General features: G+C 40.0%; 1 protein-coding gene across 1 annotated transcript in view; it reads right to left on the bottom strand.

The window, feature by feature from the left end:
• The window catches only part of PHEX (phosphate regulating endopeptidase X-linked), a 103,458-nt gene extending 90,994 nt beyond the window's left edge, over positions 1-12,464 (bottom strand). Inside the window, exons 1-3 of the mRNA XM_040057033.2 lie at positions 12,353-12,464; positions 8,152-8,220; positions 6,851-7,012 (exon numbers count right to left, since the gene is read on the bottom strand). Coding sequence (XP_039912967.1) covers positions 6,851-7,012; positions 8,152-8,220; positions 12,353-12,464 — 343 coding nt within the window. The remainder of the gene's footprint in view (positions 1-6,850; positions 7,013-8,151; positions 8,221-12,352) is intronic.
• Positions 12,465-22,843: the final 10,379 nt, after the last annotated feature.

Here is a 22,843-nt window from a genome sequence, read left to right as displayed (position 1 = left end):
AGATCACCAGAATCATCTTATTGGAGTACGTAAGTGCTTGAAACAATCACTCAAAGCAAATTTCATAATGGCAAACCCCTTGTTCACACAGGAATATGAAATAATGCAGAACACTGGACTCCTCTCAGATTGCCCTACACCTGCTGCGTTGTGTATTCCCACTTCTTTATAAGGCAGAACCACCCAGGACATCAATGGACGGGGCCATTAGTCACTTTTGGAAGGCCTTGTGTTGGCTTGCATAGCCTCAGATATGCTTCAGATATTAAATATAAAATTTTCCATATTTCCAAACCATTAACTAGTTTGTTTGTTTGTTTTTTCTTTAATAGAACTACCAGTGTATTCTGCAGCTCTATGAGTTCGTTCCTCAGAATGGACCTTGTGGAGCTGATGCCTTAGTCTAGGCATGCCTTGTTTTGATAAATTGTTTCTCCCTCCTCCCCTTGTTTTATTTTGTGAGCTGAGGGGAGAGGATGGGTTGGTGATTGGTTGGTGGGGGGGAATTTGGTTTGTTTGCTTTTTTTTATTGTTTTGGTTTGGGGGGGGTTAGTTTTGGGGTTTTGTTTTGGTTGGGTTTTTTTGGTTTTTTTAAGGTATTTAATCATGATCAAGAGAGCAGTTATCAATTCAGGAAGATATTTTTTGTATTTGATACAATTAATGTCCATCAGCCAATTTCTTGATGGCAGCATTCATCTCACCATGGATGGAGCAGTGACTCTTGAAAATAACAGCCCCTCATTATTAATTCTTCTAATATTCCACAGACACATTTAAATCATTATGAATTAATTTTGTACTCATGAGGATGTAATTTATATGAATATGTATTTCCACAGGAATTCATGAAAATCTAGTAATTAATCAATTCATATAGGTTCTAGTTCCCAAGAAACATATACCAAGTAAAACAAATATATATTCCCAAATACCAATTTCATGAAAGAATTCTGTATTTAGACAAATAAACCCAACTAATATACTGATATTCTAGGGCTCCCCCTCGCCCCTTGAAAAGAAATTCCTCAATTCTTTCCTTGAATATCCATTTTAGCAATATGGAAGTTCTCATGGAAATAGCATTCACACAGCTGTGCTTACATAAGTGCTTCCTAATGCTGTTCAGTGCCCTAATACACTGCACATTTCCGAAATGGAAATGTTGTTTGTTTACAGTTTCAGCATTTCGTAAATTCTCTGAGTTACTATGTCAAAAGATAAGCCCATCATGTGAGTTCCTCCACAAGTCAACATAACTGTACACAAGCTGTGATCAACCCAAAATTTGTTTTATAAGGAGGGGAGAGCCTCTGTTCATAAATTTAATTTCAACAATAAATCTTACTCTTTTGAGTAGAATTGCCCTCTTCCCTGCCCTGCCCCTCTGGCCTCCAAGTATTATGCTTTAGAAGAAAACACATCATTATAACGTTATGCAAATGATTTTAAATCTTAAATGCTGCATTTACAGCAGAAGATTGCAAATTTTCCAATCATTACAATATAGGTGGAGCTCCATACTTAATGACATTTACATTTACATCATTGCAATAACACTTTCAACATGTACTTGTGGGATTTTTTTTTTGGTCTGAAAAGGGAATCAGATGTTATGGGTTGCTGTGCCTTCCAAGGCATCAATCCTCATTCTGTAAAATTACCCACCCAAAAAGAGCCATCAAGAATTTTGAAATTCGGTCCCAGCAAATATGCATGATATATATCATACAAACCCCAGACTCACTGTAAATTTAGGGGAAATACGTGCCACATGTGGAACAGGAGTGAGCAGGATGTGCCACTTTGGTTCTAGCTGAGGGCTCAGAGGAGGATCCCATTCTAGTCTCCAAACCAGGGAGATGCTGTGGGAATCCTGCGGCTCAGTTACTGTGCTGCCTTTAAACCTCATTTAGATACCAAAATTGTCTCCTCTCTGTACTCATGGTTTTCCAAAATCACCCATTACAAACCCAATTTTCATTTGGAGCAGCCACAAGCCTGGAAAAAGTCTTGGCATCTCTACTTTTGATTTAGTTATTTCATTTTAACAAAAAGTTACTAACTTCTTGACTGGAGAGATTTACCTGACTTGTGCCACTTCTCTTTTTTCTTACATTCAGATAAATAAGCCACTATAGGAAAGATCTGGACCACTGGAAAAAAGTGTCTGTACCATTGAAAAGAGATCAATTTACTGCAGAAAATACCAAGCAAAACAGCATGAAGTGCTATTGCTTTTCTCTGCTTTCCTTTTATTCAAGAGCAGCTGCCCAGTAATATATTGGAGGCAAAAACATAAATATCCTATTTTATCTTAATTACTGCTGGTATTCTTCCTCATGCTTGGGACAGCTCTCGAAAAGCTCAAATAATTTTGAAGGAAACAAATCACAAAAGACAGGTCAGCTAACACAGAAACCTGGGGATGAGTGTCAGCAGCTGCATTTCAGACTTAACAGGACACATCCAAACTATCCCAGTGGTCCCAGTTGAGCACCAGTTGAATGGTGGGAGAAAAAACCCAGCCCTAAAAGAGCCCTGTGGCACAGGGCCCTCTGTGCAGGACAGCAACCACTCAATAGCAGCAACTGCCCAACACCAGCTCCTGGGATCAGTCTGAAATTATATTTTATAGTCAGACAGCATAAATTTCCAAAGCGAGATTTTTACTTACTGGTTTTACTTATAAAGAATTTATTTTCCAAAGGAAATCCTTGCAGATTGTCTTGGGAAAAGTTGCCTACGCTGCATAAAATGGTTCACATAATTCAAATCAGCTCCTTTGCGGTGCTGAGATTTCAAAAAGTTTTTGGAGTTTTGTTTTGTTGTTTTTATTTTAATTTATTGCTTCCTGCATGGTCACTCAGAGAAGGAAAAAAATAAGCCAGCTGTATACCATTGTACTTCAGACTTCAGAGAAAGGAAAAGAAGCTTCTGGGTTCACAACCAACATTCACCACAGATAATAAGCATTGAATTATGTGCTTCAGACTTCCAGCTCTGAACTCTCCACGAAAAGCCCTTGCTTTTCAGTGGCAAGACAAAAGCACTCCTAAAACCTTAATGGAGGTCATCAAATCAAAATGGAAAAATTCATCAGGAACACAAATAGCTTTGCAGGAAATTTATGGTAAGTGGACAAACATCTAGTGATTCATAGAGTTAACTGCAGTCTTGACCTGACATAAGGCTGAAGCTGTTGCAGTTTGCTATCGCTTCTGCTCATACAACACAGGCCACAATCAAATGATTCTTTCCATTTTGAAGGACTCCAAGAACTTCCTCATCAGAGGTCTATTGGGCACTAGGAGTGTTTGCTCTTAACCCACGTGAGGTACTTTTTCACATGCCTGCGCTGTGTTTGAAAAGGAAAGGCTGGCTTCAGGTCAGGGACAATCTGGTCCAGACGGGAATGGTTACAGGGAGGTGGTTGTACCTCAGACTTTTCCAAAAAAGTTCTATAAGGAACAGTTCTATAAGAAATTTTAACCTGCATATTACATGTCTTTTACCTAGATCTGCATCGTAACCCACACCACAGGCCGCTGCTTTTGAGACATTTTTGGCTCTCTACCATTATCTTCTTTACATTCCTCCATGACGCCCAAAATCCTGCTGAAGGCTGCAAGGAAAGACCTACTACCACTTTCTCCAGGCTAGAACTTTATTTATTTTGTATAGCCAGGCGATCAAAGTGAGTTACACATGTGGTTTGTGGATTCCTCTGAGTGCAGAAAAATAAACCAAGTGTATGGAAACAATGTATGGGAAAAAAAATTAAAGGGGAAATGATGGTAGGATTTTAGCTTGAATGCATCTTAAGACAGCTAGAGAAACCCATGGGAGCATTATATTTATATTCCTACCCCATTTTAAACCCAAATCTTAAAAAGAAAAGTATTTTTAACTCTCACATTATGTCTTTCAGATCTAGAAGAACCCCAAAATTAATGGTTCTAATTTTGATCCTTTAATCAACCAGAGATATGCAGCCAAAAAAAAAAATCAACCACCCAGTACTTCTTAGCTATTTTCCATTGATCTACTAGCATTTCCTCTCTTTGAAATTCCCTATTAAGGCACAAAAAATGTTCTACCCTTTTCTGAAGCTGCAAAATTGTTTCCTCTTGTAAGTCTCAAAGAACCTCTAAACGCCCCCCAAAACACACACACACACACACACACACACAAAAAAAAAAAAAAAAGCCACAAAAAAAGAAAACTAAACAAACCCCCAAACCACACACAACACTAAACAAACAAAAAAACCCACCAAACAAAGAAACGGCAAACAAACCAAAACACCAAACACAAAAGAAATAGAAAATAATGTTTTGTTCTCAAACCCACTAATACCTAATGCAGGATTCAGTACATGACATTACATAGCTTCAACTACATTTTTTTGGTAAGACTAAATTAATTCTTACACTTGCTACCCATTATTTAACTGAAGGATCTTCTGAAGAAATTGCTCCTGAACAAAAAAATTAAGCTTCCAGAATATTGAAGATACACTTGTGCAACCTGTGTAACATATCCTTTGCCCAACATCCCTTTCTCAGGAAGAAGAGCAGGCTTAGAAACATTCAGGGAACAGAAAACAGATTAGATGTCCAAACAGTTTATTTAAATAACATATTTTTTTAATATATAGCCTGAATAAATGTTTCCATCTATATTGTACCATCAAAGAGAATCAAATATGAAAAGTGTGTCTTTCTACCCAAGCCATGTTATGACTTTAAGATTAGTAGATTTCTTTATTATGATAAGTATTTCAGAGCATAGAACTTGCATAATAACCAGGTCTTTAAAACCCCGGCTTTTTTAATCTAGCGAATGTCAAACAGGTGTGTACTGTGTGGTACAAAGTTCTACTAAGAGTTCTTGAGAAAGGAGAGATTAAATTTGCTTCCAAAGGTCTATTCAGTCCTATAATCATTTCTCTATACAGGAGTTCTTCCTCTTGCTAAAACTTCTGCTAGCACGGTTGTGGTCATATACAAATTAATAACTCAGTGTTGAGCTAGTATATTGAAATAACTCGAGGGAAAACACAAATATACCTAGAGGCTGAAGTTATGCTTGTTATTTCAGCTACCAACACTTTTCTTTTTCCTTTTTTTTATTTACAAAGGGTATGTTTTGGACAGTTCATGAAGTAAAAAGTTAAGGAGGAGATGGCAAATGTTGTATTAAAAACACTCCTGAACACCAACCAGCATTTTACATCTTTGTCCCTGTCCATGCCAAGGGTTTCCTATTAAATAACTTTGTATAAACTCCCATTATCTGATATGGAGTTTCCATTAAGCAAATACTTCCCACTTGGATGTTTCTTTCCTTGTCTTGCATTTTTTCTATGTATTAGCAGCTTCTAAAGGGACTGCAGAAAGTAAACCTAATAAAAATCTGGCTTAGCATGATGTCCTTGATTAGGACCTGTAAAAAGAGGAAATTAAGGATGACAGTGACAGCTTGCTACTCTATATTCAATTAAGCCTGGCCTCTTTGTGGCCATGGTTCATGCAGGATGTGCTGTTATCTAATATAGCCCAATTCTGGCAGCAGATCAATTAGAATGAAAAGTATAACTTGAAACAGGCTCTGGCAATATTTTTTTTCCTTTCCTTGTGACAGCTTCAGCAGACTTTAAATGCAAGTCTTGAGATCATATACAATGCTGAAAACCAAAACTCATATTCTGAACCCAAATGCAGCTTTTAAAATACTTAATGATGTGAAACTGAACACAATAAGACTGGAGAAAGCAATTGGAGAAGGGCTTTGGTGCCTACACAAAATCCAAAGAAAAATAAGTGCTATATTTAAGCATTGAATCCTAAAACTGACCTCCATTCTGTGGTGAGCTCAAATCAGGCCCTTATGTCAATTAACATGTCAATTGTGTACTCAAGGTGGGCAAAGCTCAAGCACATCACCAACAATATTAAATCCTGCATGCGTCCCTTTTTTTGAATGATTCACTTCTAGCCGAGACTATAAGAATGTTGCAAGATTTTCCTACCAAACAATAATCATCACCCTCTCTCCCCAGCTGGTCTGCAGGGCTTCCTGGTGAGGTAGCCACACTGCAGAGTACAGACCAAAGGCAAGTCATATGCAGATTAAAATACCTTTCTTCCTACACATTTCCACCCTGGGGCTATTTTTTCCTCCAGAAACACTCCTAAGAAACTTTCTGTTTCACTGATGATAGCTCAGGTACTTCAGTGGCAGCCTGAACGGCAGTGGGAAGGAAACACAATATCCAAACAACCTCCATCTCTGGAGGCCTGAAAATTTTCTTTGCCAAGGGCTAGGTGAGTGTACTGGAGAATATCACTCCAGTTTGGCCTTATTATATTTTCCTGCTGTTGGCCATTTAGAGACAGCCTGCTGCTCTGGACTGATGATTGGTTTTGGGACATTCTTACGTGTGTGTGCTGAGCTCCGGCACTCTGGTCTAACCATCTGCTGGAAGGGGGAAAGAGTTAAATCCCCTTGTCTTTTCCTTTCGGTATAGTCAGTATCATTTCATCCCTTCATTCTTAACTGGTAGAATTCCCAGAATTCCCAGCAGTTCTATACTTCCTCCCAAATTCTGCTTTTGTTAAATTTAGTATCTCTCAATGTGATTTTCAATTTTATATATATATATATATACACACACACACATATATATATATATATATATATATACACTTATATGAGAAAATCAAGTCGGGCTGTTGGATGTTATCCAGTGATGAGAACTGTGGAGATTTTTGGTCATCTCAAACCCAGCCAATTACCAAGCTACAGTGACAAGCCAACCAAATACTTTAAGAAATTATCTATTTACCCTTTAGTTTGAGGTCCACATTGTGTCGCAGCCAGGGATAAACACCATAGTTGGACATATCTTCAGGAATGGGGTTATTATGAATCCAGCCATCACATGCAAATCGATAGAAGTTCTCACATGGATCTACAGATTGATTTATCTTGCTCAGGATGGCAGCAGCTGTAAAAAGACACCACATTGATTTTGTGGAACACTTTTTCTTAAATAGAGAATTACACAAGGTTACAGCACAGAAATTATGATTAATGAGAAACAAACAAACAAAAAAGACAAAATATCTGCAATGAATCTTCTTGAGTGCCATACAGCAACAACGACTGAACTTGGCATAACATGAATATGAGCTGCTGGAGCCAGCAGGCTCTCCATTGTTTCCATGATAGAATTAATTGCCTGAGGAATTTAGTAGTGATACACATTAAGTAGATTATGATTAGCATTTCAGTAACTATGCAGTGTTTACCTCTAGCTGAATACTGCACTAGAAAATAAATCAAATTATGATCTACCATACACTGGAAAAGATAATTGTATTTTCAGCTCCATTTTGTGACTGCTTCCTTACCGGTTGCTATTGCCAGTGAGAGGCGGTAAGAGAGAGATCAGTCTGACAAGCCCAAGACTCAGTAACTTTTCAGTACCTAATCACAAAATCACAGAATTGCTTGGGTTGGAAGGAACCCTTAAAGGTCACCTAGTCCAAACTTCTGCAATAAGCAGGGACATCGTCAACTAGACCAAGTTGCTCAGAGTCCCATCTAACCTGCCCTTGAACACCTCCAGAATGAAGCCTCCACAACTTCTCTGAGTGACCTGTGCCAGTGTTTCACCACCCCCACCATAAAAATTTTCTTCCATATAACTAGTCTGAATCTACCTTATTTTAATTTTAAATCCTATAAAGCATGTGCCAGATCTGGTACAAAAGCATCTCTCTGCTTAACAATTCACTTGCTAGTTTTCTGATAACTGGAAAGGAAGCAACAAAATATACGTGAAGGCTAACATTTTGTTTCCTATTTAAAAAAAAGAAAAATAACTCCCTATGGGAAACTTTGAGTCAACATTGTTAGACTAGTATTAGACCAAATTAAAACACGAATTTTAATTGTACAAAATAAACAGAACTGAAGCAATTTGAACAGTGACTTTTTAAAAAGTTTGGGGTTGTCATTCTTTCTCCCTCATTAATTAAGCTTTCTGGCTAAAATGTATAATGGGAAAAAATTAAATGGTATAAATATCTCATTAACATACTATAATCACGATACAATTGAGAGGATAAAATTGCTGCTTACCAGCTTCAATGCATTCTGCAGTCAAACAGTACTGCTGCTTCGGATGAAACTTTATAAGACCTTGGCTAACTGCAAAATGGAAAACCATAATGAGATCATTTTCAATGAATTTTGACAACTGCAGCCAAATGTTGTGTACTCGATCATTCCAATATCAGTGCAGCCTCTGGTCCCAGTGCCTCTCTGACTGCATTGATTTAGAGCACTTAAAATGTATATTAAGTAAATATTTAGAATGTATGTTATGTAAATACTGCAGCTTGTACAAATGATTTTCCCCTCCTAATCCCGCTTTTTGTTTCCCGCTCTTTGTTCACGGGCAGCACAGAGCAAGGGCCGTCGCTGCGGAGTGCCTGGAGCAGCATCACTTCAGCCCTGCTCACCGACAGCCAGCACCACCATGACACAACTCAGCATCGTTATCATCCTCCAGAGCTTGGAAACACAGGAGAACAGAACGACTTGGGTTGGAAGGGACCTTAAAGACCCTCTAATTCCAATGCTCTGCCATGGGCAGGGGCCTTCCGCTGGACCAGGGTGCACCTCCCATGGCTGGAAATGCAACACGGAGCAGTCTCAGCACCCTCGGCAGGGTTTCCACAGCTCCCCTGAGCTGCGGGGCTCACACTGCCCTGCAGCTGACACTGACACTGCCCAGCTCCAACAGGACACTCCCAGGGTCTCCTAATTCCAGCCTGGAACAAAGCAGATTGCAATGGGCACAAGGATAGCTGTGCTTTACAAGGTGCAACCCAGTTTCTGTCTGAACTTTCTCCCAAAAGTATTGTAATGGCATTTGTTTCCAAAAGCCTTGCTGAGAAGAACTATGAAATTGTCAGTTAATTTTGCTCATCTTTTAAAAACATGTATTACAACTGCCACTGAAATTTAAGCACAGGAATTGCTAATTTCAGACACTGCTCTCAGACAGAAAATATGCAGATAATTGATACTTAGGATTAGGAAGGGAGAATCCCAAGGGATAGGTGAAATAGCACTCACTAGACGTGCTCAGTAGGCATAAAGAAATGTCTCATTATATCCATTATCTTAATAAAAGTCCATGGCAAAAATAAAAAAAAAGCAAATAATGCTGAACAAAAAAAAACAACAATGGAATATATTATGGCACAATAGCTTTAACAGCGTTGATAGTTATACAACAATTTCTGCTGTAGTTATATGTTGTTCAAAAGTGATTGCAAAATGTGAAATATTTTTAGCATATTTAGCCCTGGAATTTTTTTTTACCAGAAGTCCTAAATCTAGAATTAAATATAAAGCTGTTTCATCTCTTCCAATCTTGCAGTTTTAATGGCAACGAATGACAGGAATAGCTGGATTTCAATCCAAGTTTCTCAGAAAATGGGAATGCAAAATTATTTCTGGACAGCTTTACCAAAGCTTGCATTTGTTTAGTGAAACACAACACCTCAAACACCTTTGTAAATTAGCCAAGAAATTTTGAGGCATACAAAGATAGCAATTGGAATATTGAAGAACAGGAGAAAATAGAGAAGTGAAGATCTCCAGAATATGATTTTGAGCCACTACAAAGATGAACTAAAAATAATGGATAATGTCCCTTTCAATTAAATACTGCATTCCTCCCAACTCACCTTTTTCCCTGATTAGAATTTAGCCCTTTAGAATTCATCCAGGTCTTGAACGTTTGCTAGACTTTTTTCTCAACAAAGCAGAGAAAGGAAGGAAAAGCCCAGATATCATTTCATTCTTAATCTGAAGCAGTCCTTGTGTTTTTGATACTTACAAACAAAAGCAAAATACCATTTCAACTGGGAAACTTACAATTTGATCATTTGAACAAATTTTTGGCAGTAACATTTCCATTTTAAGTAACTGCTAATTTTGACAGAAAAACTCTGCACAGTTTTGTTTTCTTGCCTTTTTATTGTTAAGATAACTAATTATGAGATTATTACTTAAAGTTATGGTTATAACCCTCAGCATCTTAGCTTCTTTCTTGATAAGCCTGTTTCCAGACTCTTAAGCAAATGCACATAACAATTGAGTTAAAAAAAAATCTATAAGGGAAAAGGCATACAAATTTACAGAAGCAAATTATGTGAACGTTCCTCTGATGTGAGAAGCCCAAAGGACTACCAAGTCAGGAGGAGAGGCTTTCAAAATGAGATTCAAAGCTGCCTGACTTCTCACCTAAGGGACAGGAGAGAAATCTGCTTTCTCCAAGGAGGAGGTGTCTCCTGCCCTGCCACAGCCCCCACTCCTACCAGAGTGTCACAGGCAGGACCCCAGCAATGCCGAGCCTCTGCCCTGGGAGCTCCCCACTGGAGTCACACTGAGGTCACAGCCAGGATGAGCAAGGAACAGTAAATAAAACCTGATTCTTCCACACCCTCCTTAGACTTGCAGCAACCACGAGAAGGAGAAAGTAGGAGAAAGCTACATTTCACTCCTCAGGCTGGAAAATTCATTTCAGGTGTACCAGAAAGAGCAAGTTTTGCAGATTAAATGAAAACTGAAGAAAAAAATAACATCTTGAGGTGCCCGAAATGTTTCATATGGACAGAAAAAATGATGTCCATTTCTACAGTTAAATAAAACTAAAAAAAATTAAGCTCAAACTTACAAACAAAACCTTGTCACCATGAAGCATGGAAACATCTAACTGAAAAAATGTTAAACCAAAACAATTTAACTTTTTTTCCTTGGTTCTTTAGGTTGAAAATTTCAGACAATTTCCAAACAAAACCTAAAAGCATTTTGGTTGACACAAGGCCAACATTTTTTTCTTAGCAGTTATGCCAATGAAAATTTTAACACTGAATCCCTGCCTACAGAACATGCCACAGGCACACTTGGAAAACTGTCTGCAAAAATTAATATATTTCCTTGAATTTTCACACCTGGCCTATGGACAAAGCAGTTCTATCTCTGAGAAGCTGTGGTGGTAAATGTCTATTTCTTTTATTGCTCTAAGCAATAAACTAACAAACCTAGTGCAGGCAAAAAGAAATAAGGTCTCTCCATTATTACTCCCTGCTGTTTATACTGCATTCTTTAGGGGAAAAACGTTTGTTTTTTTTTTTTCATCTGGAAATTTGAAGATTCAAACTCACTCATGGTTATAAAAAGTTTTGTTGAGTTGAATGGGATCACTAACACCGAAGTTATTTGCCTGCAAATGTTGCAGAAATTGCTCCAGAGCAGAAAAACTCTAACCAAAAGTGAATCTGGTGCTTTAAATATTCTATAGAAAACCTGACACTGTTTTCTATGTTGTGACTATAAACAAAGCAGACCTTTCAAACAAGATCACGGTATCATAAAGGACTGGAGGAAAGCAAAAGATATACTTAGAGGCAAGGCTTCCACCAATCTAGGGAAATTTGTGTAAAGAAACAAAAAGTTTGGCTGAATTCTTCCAAAAGAGGATCCAACTCTGCAAAGTTCTTACAGGATACAACACAGCTTCCTCTTTGGTTGGAGTTTCTGGGCGTATTTATATTTCTACACACAATTTCAGAAGTGTAGGCATATGCTTTCAAGTGTTCTAACAAAACCAATCTACAGGCAATTCCAAATCTGGGAGAGGAAAAACTAATTCCTTCTGGTTGCGTCTAGTTACAGTTTATATATCTGATGAAAATATTTCAGTTTCATTCTAGATGCACTCTTTATGACTTTTGTACAGGCGACTTTGCAATTCATCATAGAACAGAAAGATCTAAAATATGTGCACACATATGCAGTATTGAAGCTTTCTATGCGAATTTTAGTCAAGCCCTAAATGAAAACCAAATGAACGAAAATCCGAAAGATACCATAAAATGTGTGCACTACACAGATTCATTCTCAGGAAAGAGAGGCTATTACTCCACATCGGTCACAGCCAGTGAATCCGTAATCAGCATAATCTCACCTGTTTCTCTCCGTCCTGTGAAAGAACCTGGTTCTGGTCAGAACACATTCAACGGATTATCCAAATTTAAATTCAGCATTCAAAACATTACATGAGTTTACATTGCATCTCCCAGCTCTAGGATTCCCACAACAAGAACTCCTTTACTGATCCATATCCCTTTCAGGATAAAAATAAAAAGGGGATGAAAGAAAGACTTAGCTTTTCACCAGAAGACGTCGTGAGGCACAAACACGGGCGCCCAGCAGACAGGCTGGGGAGGGCTGTGCTCAGGTTAGTGTCAATGTTTTCACTTACCCAAGAAAAGAGCGGTGCCAAGCACAACAGTGCCACTCACAAAGACACCGAGGGCGATCCGAGTGGCTTTGCTGGCTGCTCCTCTGCCCTCGGGGACTGTCTCTCCTTCCATCAGGATAGCTTGGGATGCGCTTCCTCTCGCAGAAGTCTGGTTTTCTCCTGCTGCTGTGGTGTCAGTGTTTCAACTCTTCATAAACTGTGCCCATGAGCTCTCCTCCTCCTCCTCTCCCCTATTTAAAACTCCAGGTTTCTGTCATGAACCATTTCCTAGGCACTTCCTGCTCTCTCCCTCTCAAAGCATGTAAAACAGTAGTTGTCTCCTCTGTTTTGCTCTGCCCAGCAGGAGGAAAGGCAAGCGGTGGCCACAGCTTGTGCAGCCCTTGCTGCCTGTGGAGCCTCTATGAGCCAAGCGCTCAGCAGTCCCCCTTATCAGGGGTTCTGAACACGAGCATTTCACAACGTCGCTGAACAGATGTTTTAACTATTCAAGGAGCTGCACACCCTCTCCAATCAAAGCAGGATTGCTGACAACTTCTACAAACACAAGTCTGATGGAAGGTTTTCGTTTTTTCTCCTTGCACTTATTTAAAAAGACTAATTATCTGCTGACTAAAGTTTTTTCCTTTTAAACCATTTGGCTGTATCATTTGGCTTCACCAGAAGAGGTACCCACTCAGCAGGCAAATCCCTTTTTAAAGCTTCCTAAGAACTCTTAGAATATCATGTAGCATTTTATTTCGGGAATTTGGTATGTGACGCTCTGTGCCAAAAATCACAGTCAAGCAGCACAAAGCAATAATCAGCACAACCTACAGAAGAGTCCTGCTCTAAAAGCGAGATCTGTTTTTTTTTCCAGGCAAGATATTTCAGTCCTTGTTGGTTCACAACACATTTTAAGAGACAATCCTATGCTTCCAAGTCAAGTACTACTAGGAGCTCAGTGTAAAAGTATCTATTTGGCACTTCAAGATGGTGGAGGATTAAAAAAAAAAATCTTATTTATATGGATTTCTCAGTGGAGTAGACTGGATAGTCCTCTCTCCATGCAGCAAACTTTCTTCATTAATTAAGTAAAAAAAATTAGCCATTTCAGGGTGAATTCTCTGATCTGAGTGTGACATTCAGCCCTCTGAGAGCTCTTGCTTTCTCCAGAGCTGGACTCTCAAACAAAACATAAGGATGCAGGGAGACAGAGCACCGTCCTCACGCTTTCAGCTATAGTTTATATGCCTGAGTTATTTACTTTTGTGGGGAATTAAAAGTCCTCATCTCGGCCCCCAACCACCCTGATAAAAAGCTGCACAAGTAGAGAGAAGACACAAGATAAGACAAGAGTGTCACAAAATGTGTGTGATGGCAGTTAGCAGTTTGGAGACTGAAACCTTTTTCTGAGCGAGCAGCTGCACACAAGTTGTCCTGGATGTCAGGTGGACATCAAGGGAAAGTTCATTCTATCTAGAAAAAGACTTAAGAGTTTGAAGGTCCTGAAATCCTCACTTCTCAACCCCCTCTACTAACTCGCTGAGGTGCTGCAAACAAAATGCCCTCAGTTCTTATTTCTGAATCTCTTCACCAGGAAGCTTCAAGAGGGCATTCTTATCTCTGCTTGGTGCAGAACAGGAAAAAAACATTTGTTCCTTTTCACCTGCCTATTGTCCCACATATAACCCATGATTTTGACATCCACCAGCTGAGGCAGGAGAGGGAAATGATGCTTGCTGCAGAACCAGGAGGACCACATGCCCTGCAGTACAAAAATTCCCACTCATGCATGAATGACTCCACGTGCGTGAGCGGATATCAGGTTACAAGAAATACTCAGCACAAGACTGTTACCAGCACAGGGTTGGGAAGGTATTTGTGTGATGTCAGTGCAACTGAGTGCTCATATCAGAAATCACTATCATCTCAAAGGCGCTGCCAAAAGGGCAGGGTGTTTACCCAGAAGATGCATGGACGCAGTGTGATCTCAACACTTAATCCACTGTGTCCGTGATCTGACCACTGACTAAACCTCAGAAGGACCTTTTCACACGTATTTGCTGTTGGTTACCTGATGGTTTTTCTACCAAACCCCAACACCACAAATGCTGAGCTATTAAACCTATTCATACCCTCAGCTTTATGTCCCCCCAACCAACACTGAATTGTCATATGCTTACCCTATTCCTGCATAATCTCTAAATTTCAGGTTCTTCCCCTTGAGAAGTACTAGAATGTACTGAACATCATGCTCAATCAGTGTTCCACTAGCAGGATTTTGCCTTCATCAATTGTTGCACATAGGTAAAGCCTTATAAAATAAGGGCCTTGTGACCCTTGTAAAACCATGGCTCAGGTGTGCTACTTAGGCCAAGTATAAGAGAACTACAGGAGAGTGACTCAGCTGGAATGGGGGCAGAGAGACGTGAGAGACGCGCTGCGTGACTGCCGTATGCCCACATCGTGGTCTATGGTGGTTGGTTGACTTGGGCTTGTTGTGCCTTAAATCTCTGTAAACTGATAACCAGCTAACTGCTAAAAAAGGCTTGGGTTTTGCAATGAAGCGCTCTCCTTTGCACTGCCTGGGCACCCTGCATGGCTCTGCATCGTCACAATTGATCTCTTTCTAGGACAACATCAAGCCAGCAACCAAGAACAGCTTTCAACAAAGCAGCAACCAGTTATTTCTCTTTGGAAATCTGTGTCAGGGGAAGAGGGAAAGGAGAGATAGGGAAGGAGCAGGGAGAAGCTGGACAATTCATTCCCCTCTCCCAAACACCAGAAGGTGAGGACTATGGGAACATGGAACTACCCCAACAAAATCCAGCAAGCTCCAACTACAGGAGTCCTCTGGCGAGTCAGCTCCAAGGAGCACCTAATCCTTGTGGCAAGAAAAATCACAAATCAGCTGTCAGCAACAGAATGACTTTTCCATGTTTGGGTTTGTGGGGTTATTTACACCGTGGTATAGTGTAAAGTGTCCTTCCCTCTGGCTGTAGAGTCTGCCTGTAGTCAGTAAACCATCTCGGTTTCTCCCGCATGTACAGAACTATTAAATTACAGCTAAACCATAAACAGCTGCAGGCAACAGCTGTAGAGTCCATTTCTGGCAGGGTTTGAAAAGGTGCACAGAGCACATGTAAGTTCCTGATACTGATGATCTGTGACAGAAGCCTGTGGAATTTAATTTGCATTTTTGATGAGTGTTCTAGGATTTGGTTGCCTTGCTCATCCCAAGCTCTTTGGCAGGTACAGGATACATGGCCACACTTCCTGCTGGAACTGCTAACAGCACTCCTGCCCATTGTAGCCGAATAAGGCACTTAATGAGGCTGGGCAAAGACTCTGCTAAACAGCCATAAAACATTGAACAGACATAAGGGGCAAAAAAGTAATAACTAAATGCTACATGCTGCAAATCACGCTTCATTCATTCAGAATTCCTCCTGACCAAGATCCCACTCCAATAACGGGATCGCTCTGGCACTTATAACAAAGCCAGGGCAATGCACAAAAAATTTATCCATGGCCATATGCCAGAGGTGGCAAACCCTCTGGAACTCGCTCCGGGCTGGGACACACAGCAAGTGTCCCAGCCTCTAGAACAGGTCTGTCTGTGAATATAGTGTGTATGCGAATGCAGGTGAATGTACACTCACAAACACATGACTGTTTGTTATCCTGCTCTTCCACAAGCAGACAATTCTCACTTCCACCCATTATGCCAGAGTCAGAGAAGAGCACTTATCAGAGCTAAAATCAATAGGACCATTTTGGCTTCTCCTCATGGCTTCCTCCAAGGAAGTGAGGTTTGATTCTTCAATTGATCAACAAAATCACACATATTGCCCAGTTTTCACTGGACCAGCCAAAACCAGTTGCATAGGTGTTGGTGAATGTCTGGAACAGCAAAACAGCCCGAGGTCAGCACATGATCAGCTCAAGCTTGCTTAAAGAACCTGTGTGCAATGAACATGAGTACTGTAAAATTAATCTTTCTGGCATTTAGATAACTTCAGAACATATTAAAACAATCACTGATAATTTTTAAACAAAGAGAAAAAAAAAAAAAATCCCAGCTCAGTTCTAGATGTAAACTCCAATGTAACACAGGTAAAACATATTAGGTTACACCAACACATGAGTTACAGACATTGCCCCAGAGGCCACTGTATTCATATTGCACATTAAAGACTTGTCCTATCTGGGATGTGCCCAATGCACATTACTACAAGTACAGCTTAACAGAAGTAGTCCACAATCACAGCATCACAGCTTAGGTGATGTACTATTGAGTATTTTTAGCCCATGGTAAAAGGAAAACACAGCCACCATCACACTGATGGAAGCAGAGACACCAGATACAGCTTGAGTGGCTTCCTTGTAGAAACAGAGGTATATGCTGGCTTCATTGAAAGAGATTAATTAGCATGGGTCAGAGTAAAGGCTATAGTCCATCCCATTTCAAGGGTTTCACCCTGGGCCTTGAACTGTTTTTTTGAATTATGCAGCTGTTGTAGCCAGAATTGGGCTTTACACACAGAGAGTACTCAAGAAAATCCCAACATACTGCATTTGAAGACAACTTGACCAGTTGTCATCAGATCTCTGATTTTTATAAATTACACTCCCTTGGCTACAAAAGCTGCCAAACTTCTGTGCTGCAGTCAAGAGAAACCACACTCTGGCACTACTTCATGTCCTTTATTCATGGGACAGATACAGCTGGAAAGAAATTATTCTATTGTTTTCCACTCGTACAGCCACATCACAGAAGGCCTCTGCGCATCTGTGAGAATGTGGGTCATTAATTAGGAGTCAATACTGAGCCAACAGGATCTGCAGGGCTCCAAACGCTGCTGGTGGCAAGCTTTTCCACTAATTCTAACTGCAACTGCAAGAACACCCTGCAAAGCAGAAAACTTTGGTCTCCAACATGTAATACCCCAAATCAATTTTTTTCTTTTTCAGTTCCAAGTAGATTAAGCTATTTTCATTACTCCAAGAAAAAAATTTCCCTGCTGCAGGAAACATTGCGGTCTCCGACCAAAAAGTGCTTATATCTAACCCAAACAGCAACTGACTATGAAACCCAACATCTGGGATGATTAAAGTTATGCCACTCAAGTTTGCAAGCTTTTTATTTGCTGCCTTTGAAAAAGCACTTTAATGAAGCAATGCATATGTTCTCAAGCAGAAGGAACTGCTTTAGGTCTTCCGGCAATTTTTTGTCAAGAAGCACATTAAATTCTAGCTAAACCAAACACTACTTCTCCTAAAGACCACATTCGCACTACAACCAGAGAGTGTTTAGACAGAGCCATCACACGGGCATCCTTCCCATATGTCATCCTGCTGTATTGATTAAACAACAGCTCATGCTGACACGCACTGTAGAAAGGCATTTCAGTTGGGGATTAAGAAATATACAAGATACCCTGGCATAACTCAGAGCAAATTTTTGCTTTTTTCTTATAATCTAATGACATACATAGGCTGTAAAGACAGTGAAAATGACATTGCTGGCAAATGTCACCTTTCCAGTGATCACAGCTGTAGGTGCAGGGAGATAGAACACAAATATCTGTTGTTTCCTTAAAATATTGCATCATTCCACCAGAGCTTTACCCACTTATTTTGCTTTGTCCAGATGTTCGCTCACAGCTGTCAAAGTCTATTTATATGAGTTGAAACAAGAAGCTTGGTTACCAAGGAGTTTGTGTCCCATGGATGAATTTCCAGGCGTGCAATGAGACACGCATTCACTGGTATTTTAAATTAAAAGAGGGGAGCCACCAGTCCTGAATGTGACTGCTTTTAGCATCTGCCAAGGAGATCCCTCCACTCTGACCTTCTGTCTCTTGGAGAAGCATGACTAACTCTGCAAAAGCAATGATTCCTGCCTGCTCTCCCACTTGGATCTCCAGCAGCACAAATCTGTCTTTGGCAGCAACAGAGTTCAGACACCTGCAGCCAGGAGCAGAGCAATTGCTCCACAGAGGTGCCACTGAACAGGTAACAGGCACTGTGTCACAGCTATCTACTCAGAGCTTGTTTGTGCTAACTTTCATAGGAAACCAAAAAAGCTAAGCAAAAGCTCCTCCAAGTGCTTTAACCCCAAGGCAGTAGAGTTCGGCAGTCCCATCAGGCACAAGCTCTGGTGAAAGCTCTTCTTGCACAGGAGCTGGTGGGTCACATCCCTTTGCACAACAAATGCACCTAACCAAGGGCTTGTAGCAGAAACAAGACACCTTTTCATCCCAGAAAAGACTTATCAGAACTAATATCTTTGAACCCAAATCTCCTCTGTCAAATTTGACTGAAGCTGGCTGGCAAGGTCCAGCATTTCTTAGCAAGGCTGGGTGGGAGAGAGGGGACACAGAGACAGGAAAGCACAACTGCATTACCTCTGTTTTCAGAAGAAATCAGGCTGGCAAAAAACAAACAAACAACAACAACAAACAAACCAATCAACCAAGAAAACCACCAACAAAAAAACCCACACCCACAAACCTGAAAAACCCAATCCTGCTCTTCCAGGGTATTGCTACAACCAGCTCAGGGTTTTCATGAAGTTAGCTTTATTTCAAAGCATTTTGTTCCACTGAGTTCTTTTTCTCATTCTTCATCTCAAAATGAGATTAAAATTCACTTTGCATGCAGCTAAAAGCCAGAAAGATCACACATTAAATATGATGTCCTAAACAAAACGCCCCTTGACAACATAAGATTTTGTGTGCATTAATTCAGTGGAGGTATTTCTAATATTGCCTGTTCTTGTCCTCATCTTGGTGCAACTCCAGTAACTATGTACGTATCTAATAATGCCAAGCAGCAACCCCCCAGCAGAGTGTGAATGTATTTAGCCAGCAAATTCTCTGTAAAGGGGAGACCAGAGTCGGATGAGGTTGAAACCACAGCATGAGGCCCCACGGGACAGGATCATCAAGACCAAACATTAGCTTTCGTGCAGAAATCCTCAAAAATCAAAGTTAGGCACCAACTATAATTATCTTTACAAGTCAAATTGCTATGTCTCTGACAGCCCATCCCTTAAGTTTCTATCATCTCTAATTCAAATAAAGCTTTGTTGTCTTCTCTACTATTAACACAAGGTTTTAGAACAGAATAAGGATTTCTGTACTGTCAAACATACCCAAACTACTTGTTATAGATCAAAAGCTGGATCATTAAATGGTATTGCTCCCCATAAATTTTCACTAACCTAAGAACTAGTAGCTGGATTAGGGAAACAGATGAAAGCGTCTCAGTATGGCTCTAACTAGCTACTCTCAGACATCTAAATAACCATGCAAAGAAATTAGCAATACGGTTAGCAAAGTTAATAACAATGACAAAAATAGTCAATAGTCAGGCAGACCAAGCTTGCTTAAAGGGAAGGAAAATTATGCCAACCAAAGCTAAATCCTTTCCTACAACTTGCAGAAAGGATCACGTTCTTCTGAAAAAGTTTCCTTAGCTTCTTCAATATGCATTTCCCAAGAAAATGACAGAATCTTGGTCCACTAAAAGACGCTGATAAATTCATAGGTTTTTAATAATTTAATGCTGTTTCTGTTGCTAGTTCTTTGAAATTGCTGTAAACGTGATCAACCTCTTCCTTGGTTGAACTGGTTGACTGAAATGGGACATTCATTACCCAACTTCAAAACAACATTCAAGTAAAACTTCCATGAAGATTGTGCTTTTAATAAAAAAGTGATAGATGTGATAAGTGTCTTGCGATTTGAACTACCAACAGAATTTAGATTGGCCAGAACATACAGCATCTGCTTTACCTAAGCAAAAGTCTGCAGGCTGGCAGTAAGTTCCTAAAAACAAAGTAGGAGTATCATGGCTTTTGAAGCAGCAATTAATGAGAGAAAATAAGAGCCTGGAGAGGCATATTCCATCTCCCCAAAACAGAGAGAAAGCACAGCCAGACTACATCTGGACTAAGACACACTAAACATTCATTTCCAACTGGCTTCCCAAACCTGACTTAACTCTGCATCTGGGTATATCCAACACCACGTTCAGGGCAGCTGGGGTAGAACAAGACTGGTAAGACCTTGATGAGAATTTCTGTGTGCCAGGGGTATCAGAGAGATCAGGATCCCAGGCTGTGCTGTAGCCAGCTAGAACATGGCCTCACAGCCCAGGATATCAACTGTTTTAAGTGAAAGCCCTCCATTTCCTCACAGGTCTTTCTTAGACTTCATAGAGGCTCCTGCTCCTCTTACACAGGCCTTTCCTAATTTTCTTTGGTTCCAAGTCTTTCCCTGGAAAAGCATTCTGAAAAAACGCAGTGCCATGTTCCGGTTTTCACCAAGGTGCTGACCATTGCTGAAATTAATTCATTCCCTTTGCTGTCACAACTCACACTTTTAAGAGCTCCAGAACACATAAACAGGAATGATGCAAATTCAGTTCACTTCAGACCAAGACAATCAGATAAACTCATACTCCTGTCTAGGCTTTCATAGTGTGATGCCATGACTACATTTTCTTGGGGCATTGCAGCCTTTGCCTTTGGAAAACATGCTCTTAAGAGGTATGGAATGTTTTCAACCTCTTTTCATAAAAACATTTATGGCTTACTGCTTTTATTTTAACTACATATTTTTCTCCCCTATATCTGGGCATAAAAGCAACTATAAAACATAATTTTAAACTAAATAAAACACTGAATGAAACTCATCCATTGAGCTTCATTGAGCATGAATCTGGATGCACTACAAAATAGATAAAGTTATTCAAATATATTTTGATCAGCATGACATAAAATGTATTTTCGTACATTTGAAGTTCAGGTGTATTTGAGTATAATTTGTTCACTATTAAATGCTTAAAAATGGCAAATTTTCTGTTCGCTGGAAAAACTTTTCACTCACTGCCACCCAACAACCAAGCAGGTGCTGGAAAGCCAGGTCACAAGCATGATCCAGACCTAGACCATGTTGTTCTGTTCTTGCAAATAACACAAATTCAGTACATAAAAACATTTCTGCTGGATGAAGGAACTCACCACAGCCCACACAGGTACCTGCCACTGTAACTCACTGAGCATACAGCAGCACTCCTTCTGCAAAAGTATTTAAAACCACATTGCTGATTTTGCTTATATTAAAAATTAAATTAAATAATGAGCCTCACACTTCTTTATTTTTAAAGAATAGAGCAAAGATCAAGAGCCAGGAAGCTCATGTTGCACAAAATGGGTGCTGTCCCCATATTCTTCAAAACACATTCCTTTTGAGAAAATGTATCTAAAACTTGAGTAAAATATTATCGTATTTTTAACCTAGTCTCAGAAGAAAAAAAAAAAAAAAATCAATCCATGTAACCAAAATCAACTGGGACAGCCAAATTGCTGACATAAAATTTTATTTAGAAGTTTTGAAGGTACGAATGGCAACAGGTAACTGAAAAACAACACATAACCTACAAAGCTACACCACCAGCAGAGTACTGACACAGATAAAGATTCTAATTCCCACTAGAACAAAGTTCCCACTAGAACAAAGTTACTAGCTTACCTATAACATGCTCTTAAAAGTTCAAATGATTTGAAATTTCTGGATGACCGAAATCAAAATTGCATAGAATATCTTTAGTTGAAAGGGTCCCGTAAGTAATTCAGTAGCTGGGGTCAGAGAAAGTCCCGTAAGTAATTCAGTAGCTGGGGTCAGAGAAAGACAAGGGAAAAAAAACCCAAAAAAAAAAACCAAGGGGAAGTCCCCTTAACAACTCCTCTCCATATTTCTAAAGCAAGTACAAACCATGATGTTCTGCAGCCCTTACTTTAAACATTTTTCCCATATCTCACACCTGGCATGACTTGCTCCTCAATCCCACCACCAGTTCCCGTTCCTGCTCACCACTGGGGTCTGCCAGCACACGAGGAGCTAGACAGGTCTGTTTGAAGCACAGGCAGCTTTTTCATCCATTCATTTCAGCAGCGTGAGCGATGTCAGTTTCCCATCTCCCTTTAAGGTTTCTGCTTGCCTGTTTTTAACCCACTTGCTTGGTCACACGGCCATGGGAAGAGTGTGACTGGGATACGCAAAGCAATCACACGGAAATGAGAAATTTTCGCAGGGCAGAGAGTTCCTCCTAGCGAGCTCAAGGCTGAGCCAAGCCCAGAGCCCCCCAGCCTGTTTATTTCTTACTTTTTATACATTTGTGGGTCTGGCTGTAGATTGGCTTCTGGAGTTTTCACCCCTCAGCCAAATGGCCAGACCAACTGTCAGTTACAATTGTTTTCAGGTTAGAAATATGCACACAAAGGACAGAGAATGAAAAACAAAGGATTTGTTTATGTTACATGTGGGAAAAGGTAGAAACTGCTCCTAATATTGTACAGTAGCTAAAAAGTCTGACTCCATTTTATGAACAATCAAATGGCTTTAAAAAACTCCGAAAAACCAGGGTGACAGGAGAGCTCGCTGAAACTCTCATGGCAGACGTGATAACACAAGGTGATGCCAAAGCAATGAGAGTGCAGAG

The sequence above is a fragment of the Hirundo rustica genome, chromosome 2 (assembly GCF_015227805.2).
Source record: "Hirundo rustica isolate bHirRus1 chromosome 2, bHirRus1.pri.v3, whole genome shotgun sequence".
Classification (NCBI taxonomy): Eukaryota; Metazoa; Chordata; class Aves; order Passeriformes; family Hirundinidae; genus Hirundo; species Hirundo rustica.
Note: the sequence above shows the minus strand (reverse complement) of the source record. Positions and strands in the feature narration are given on the sequence as shown.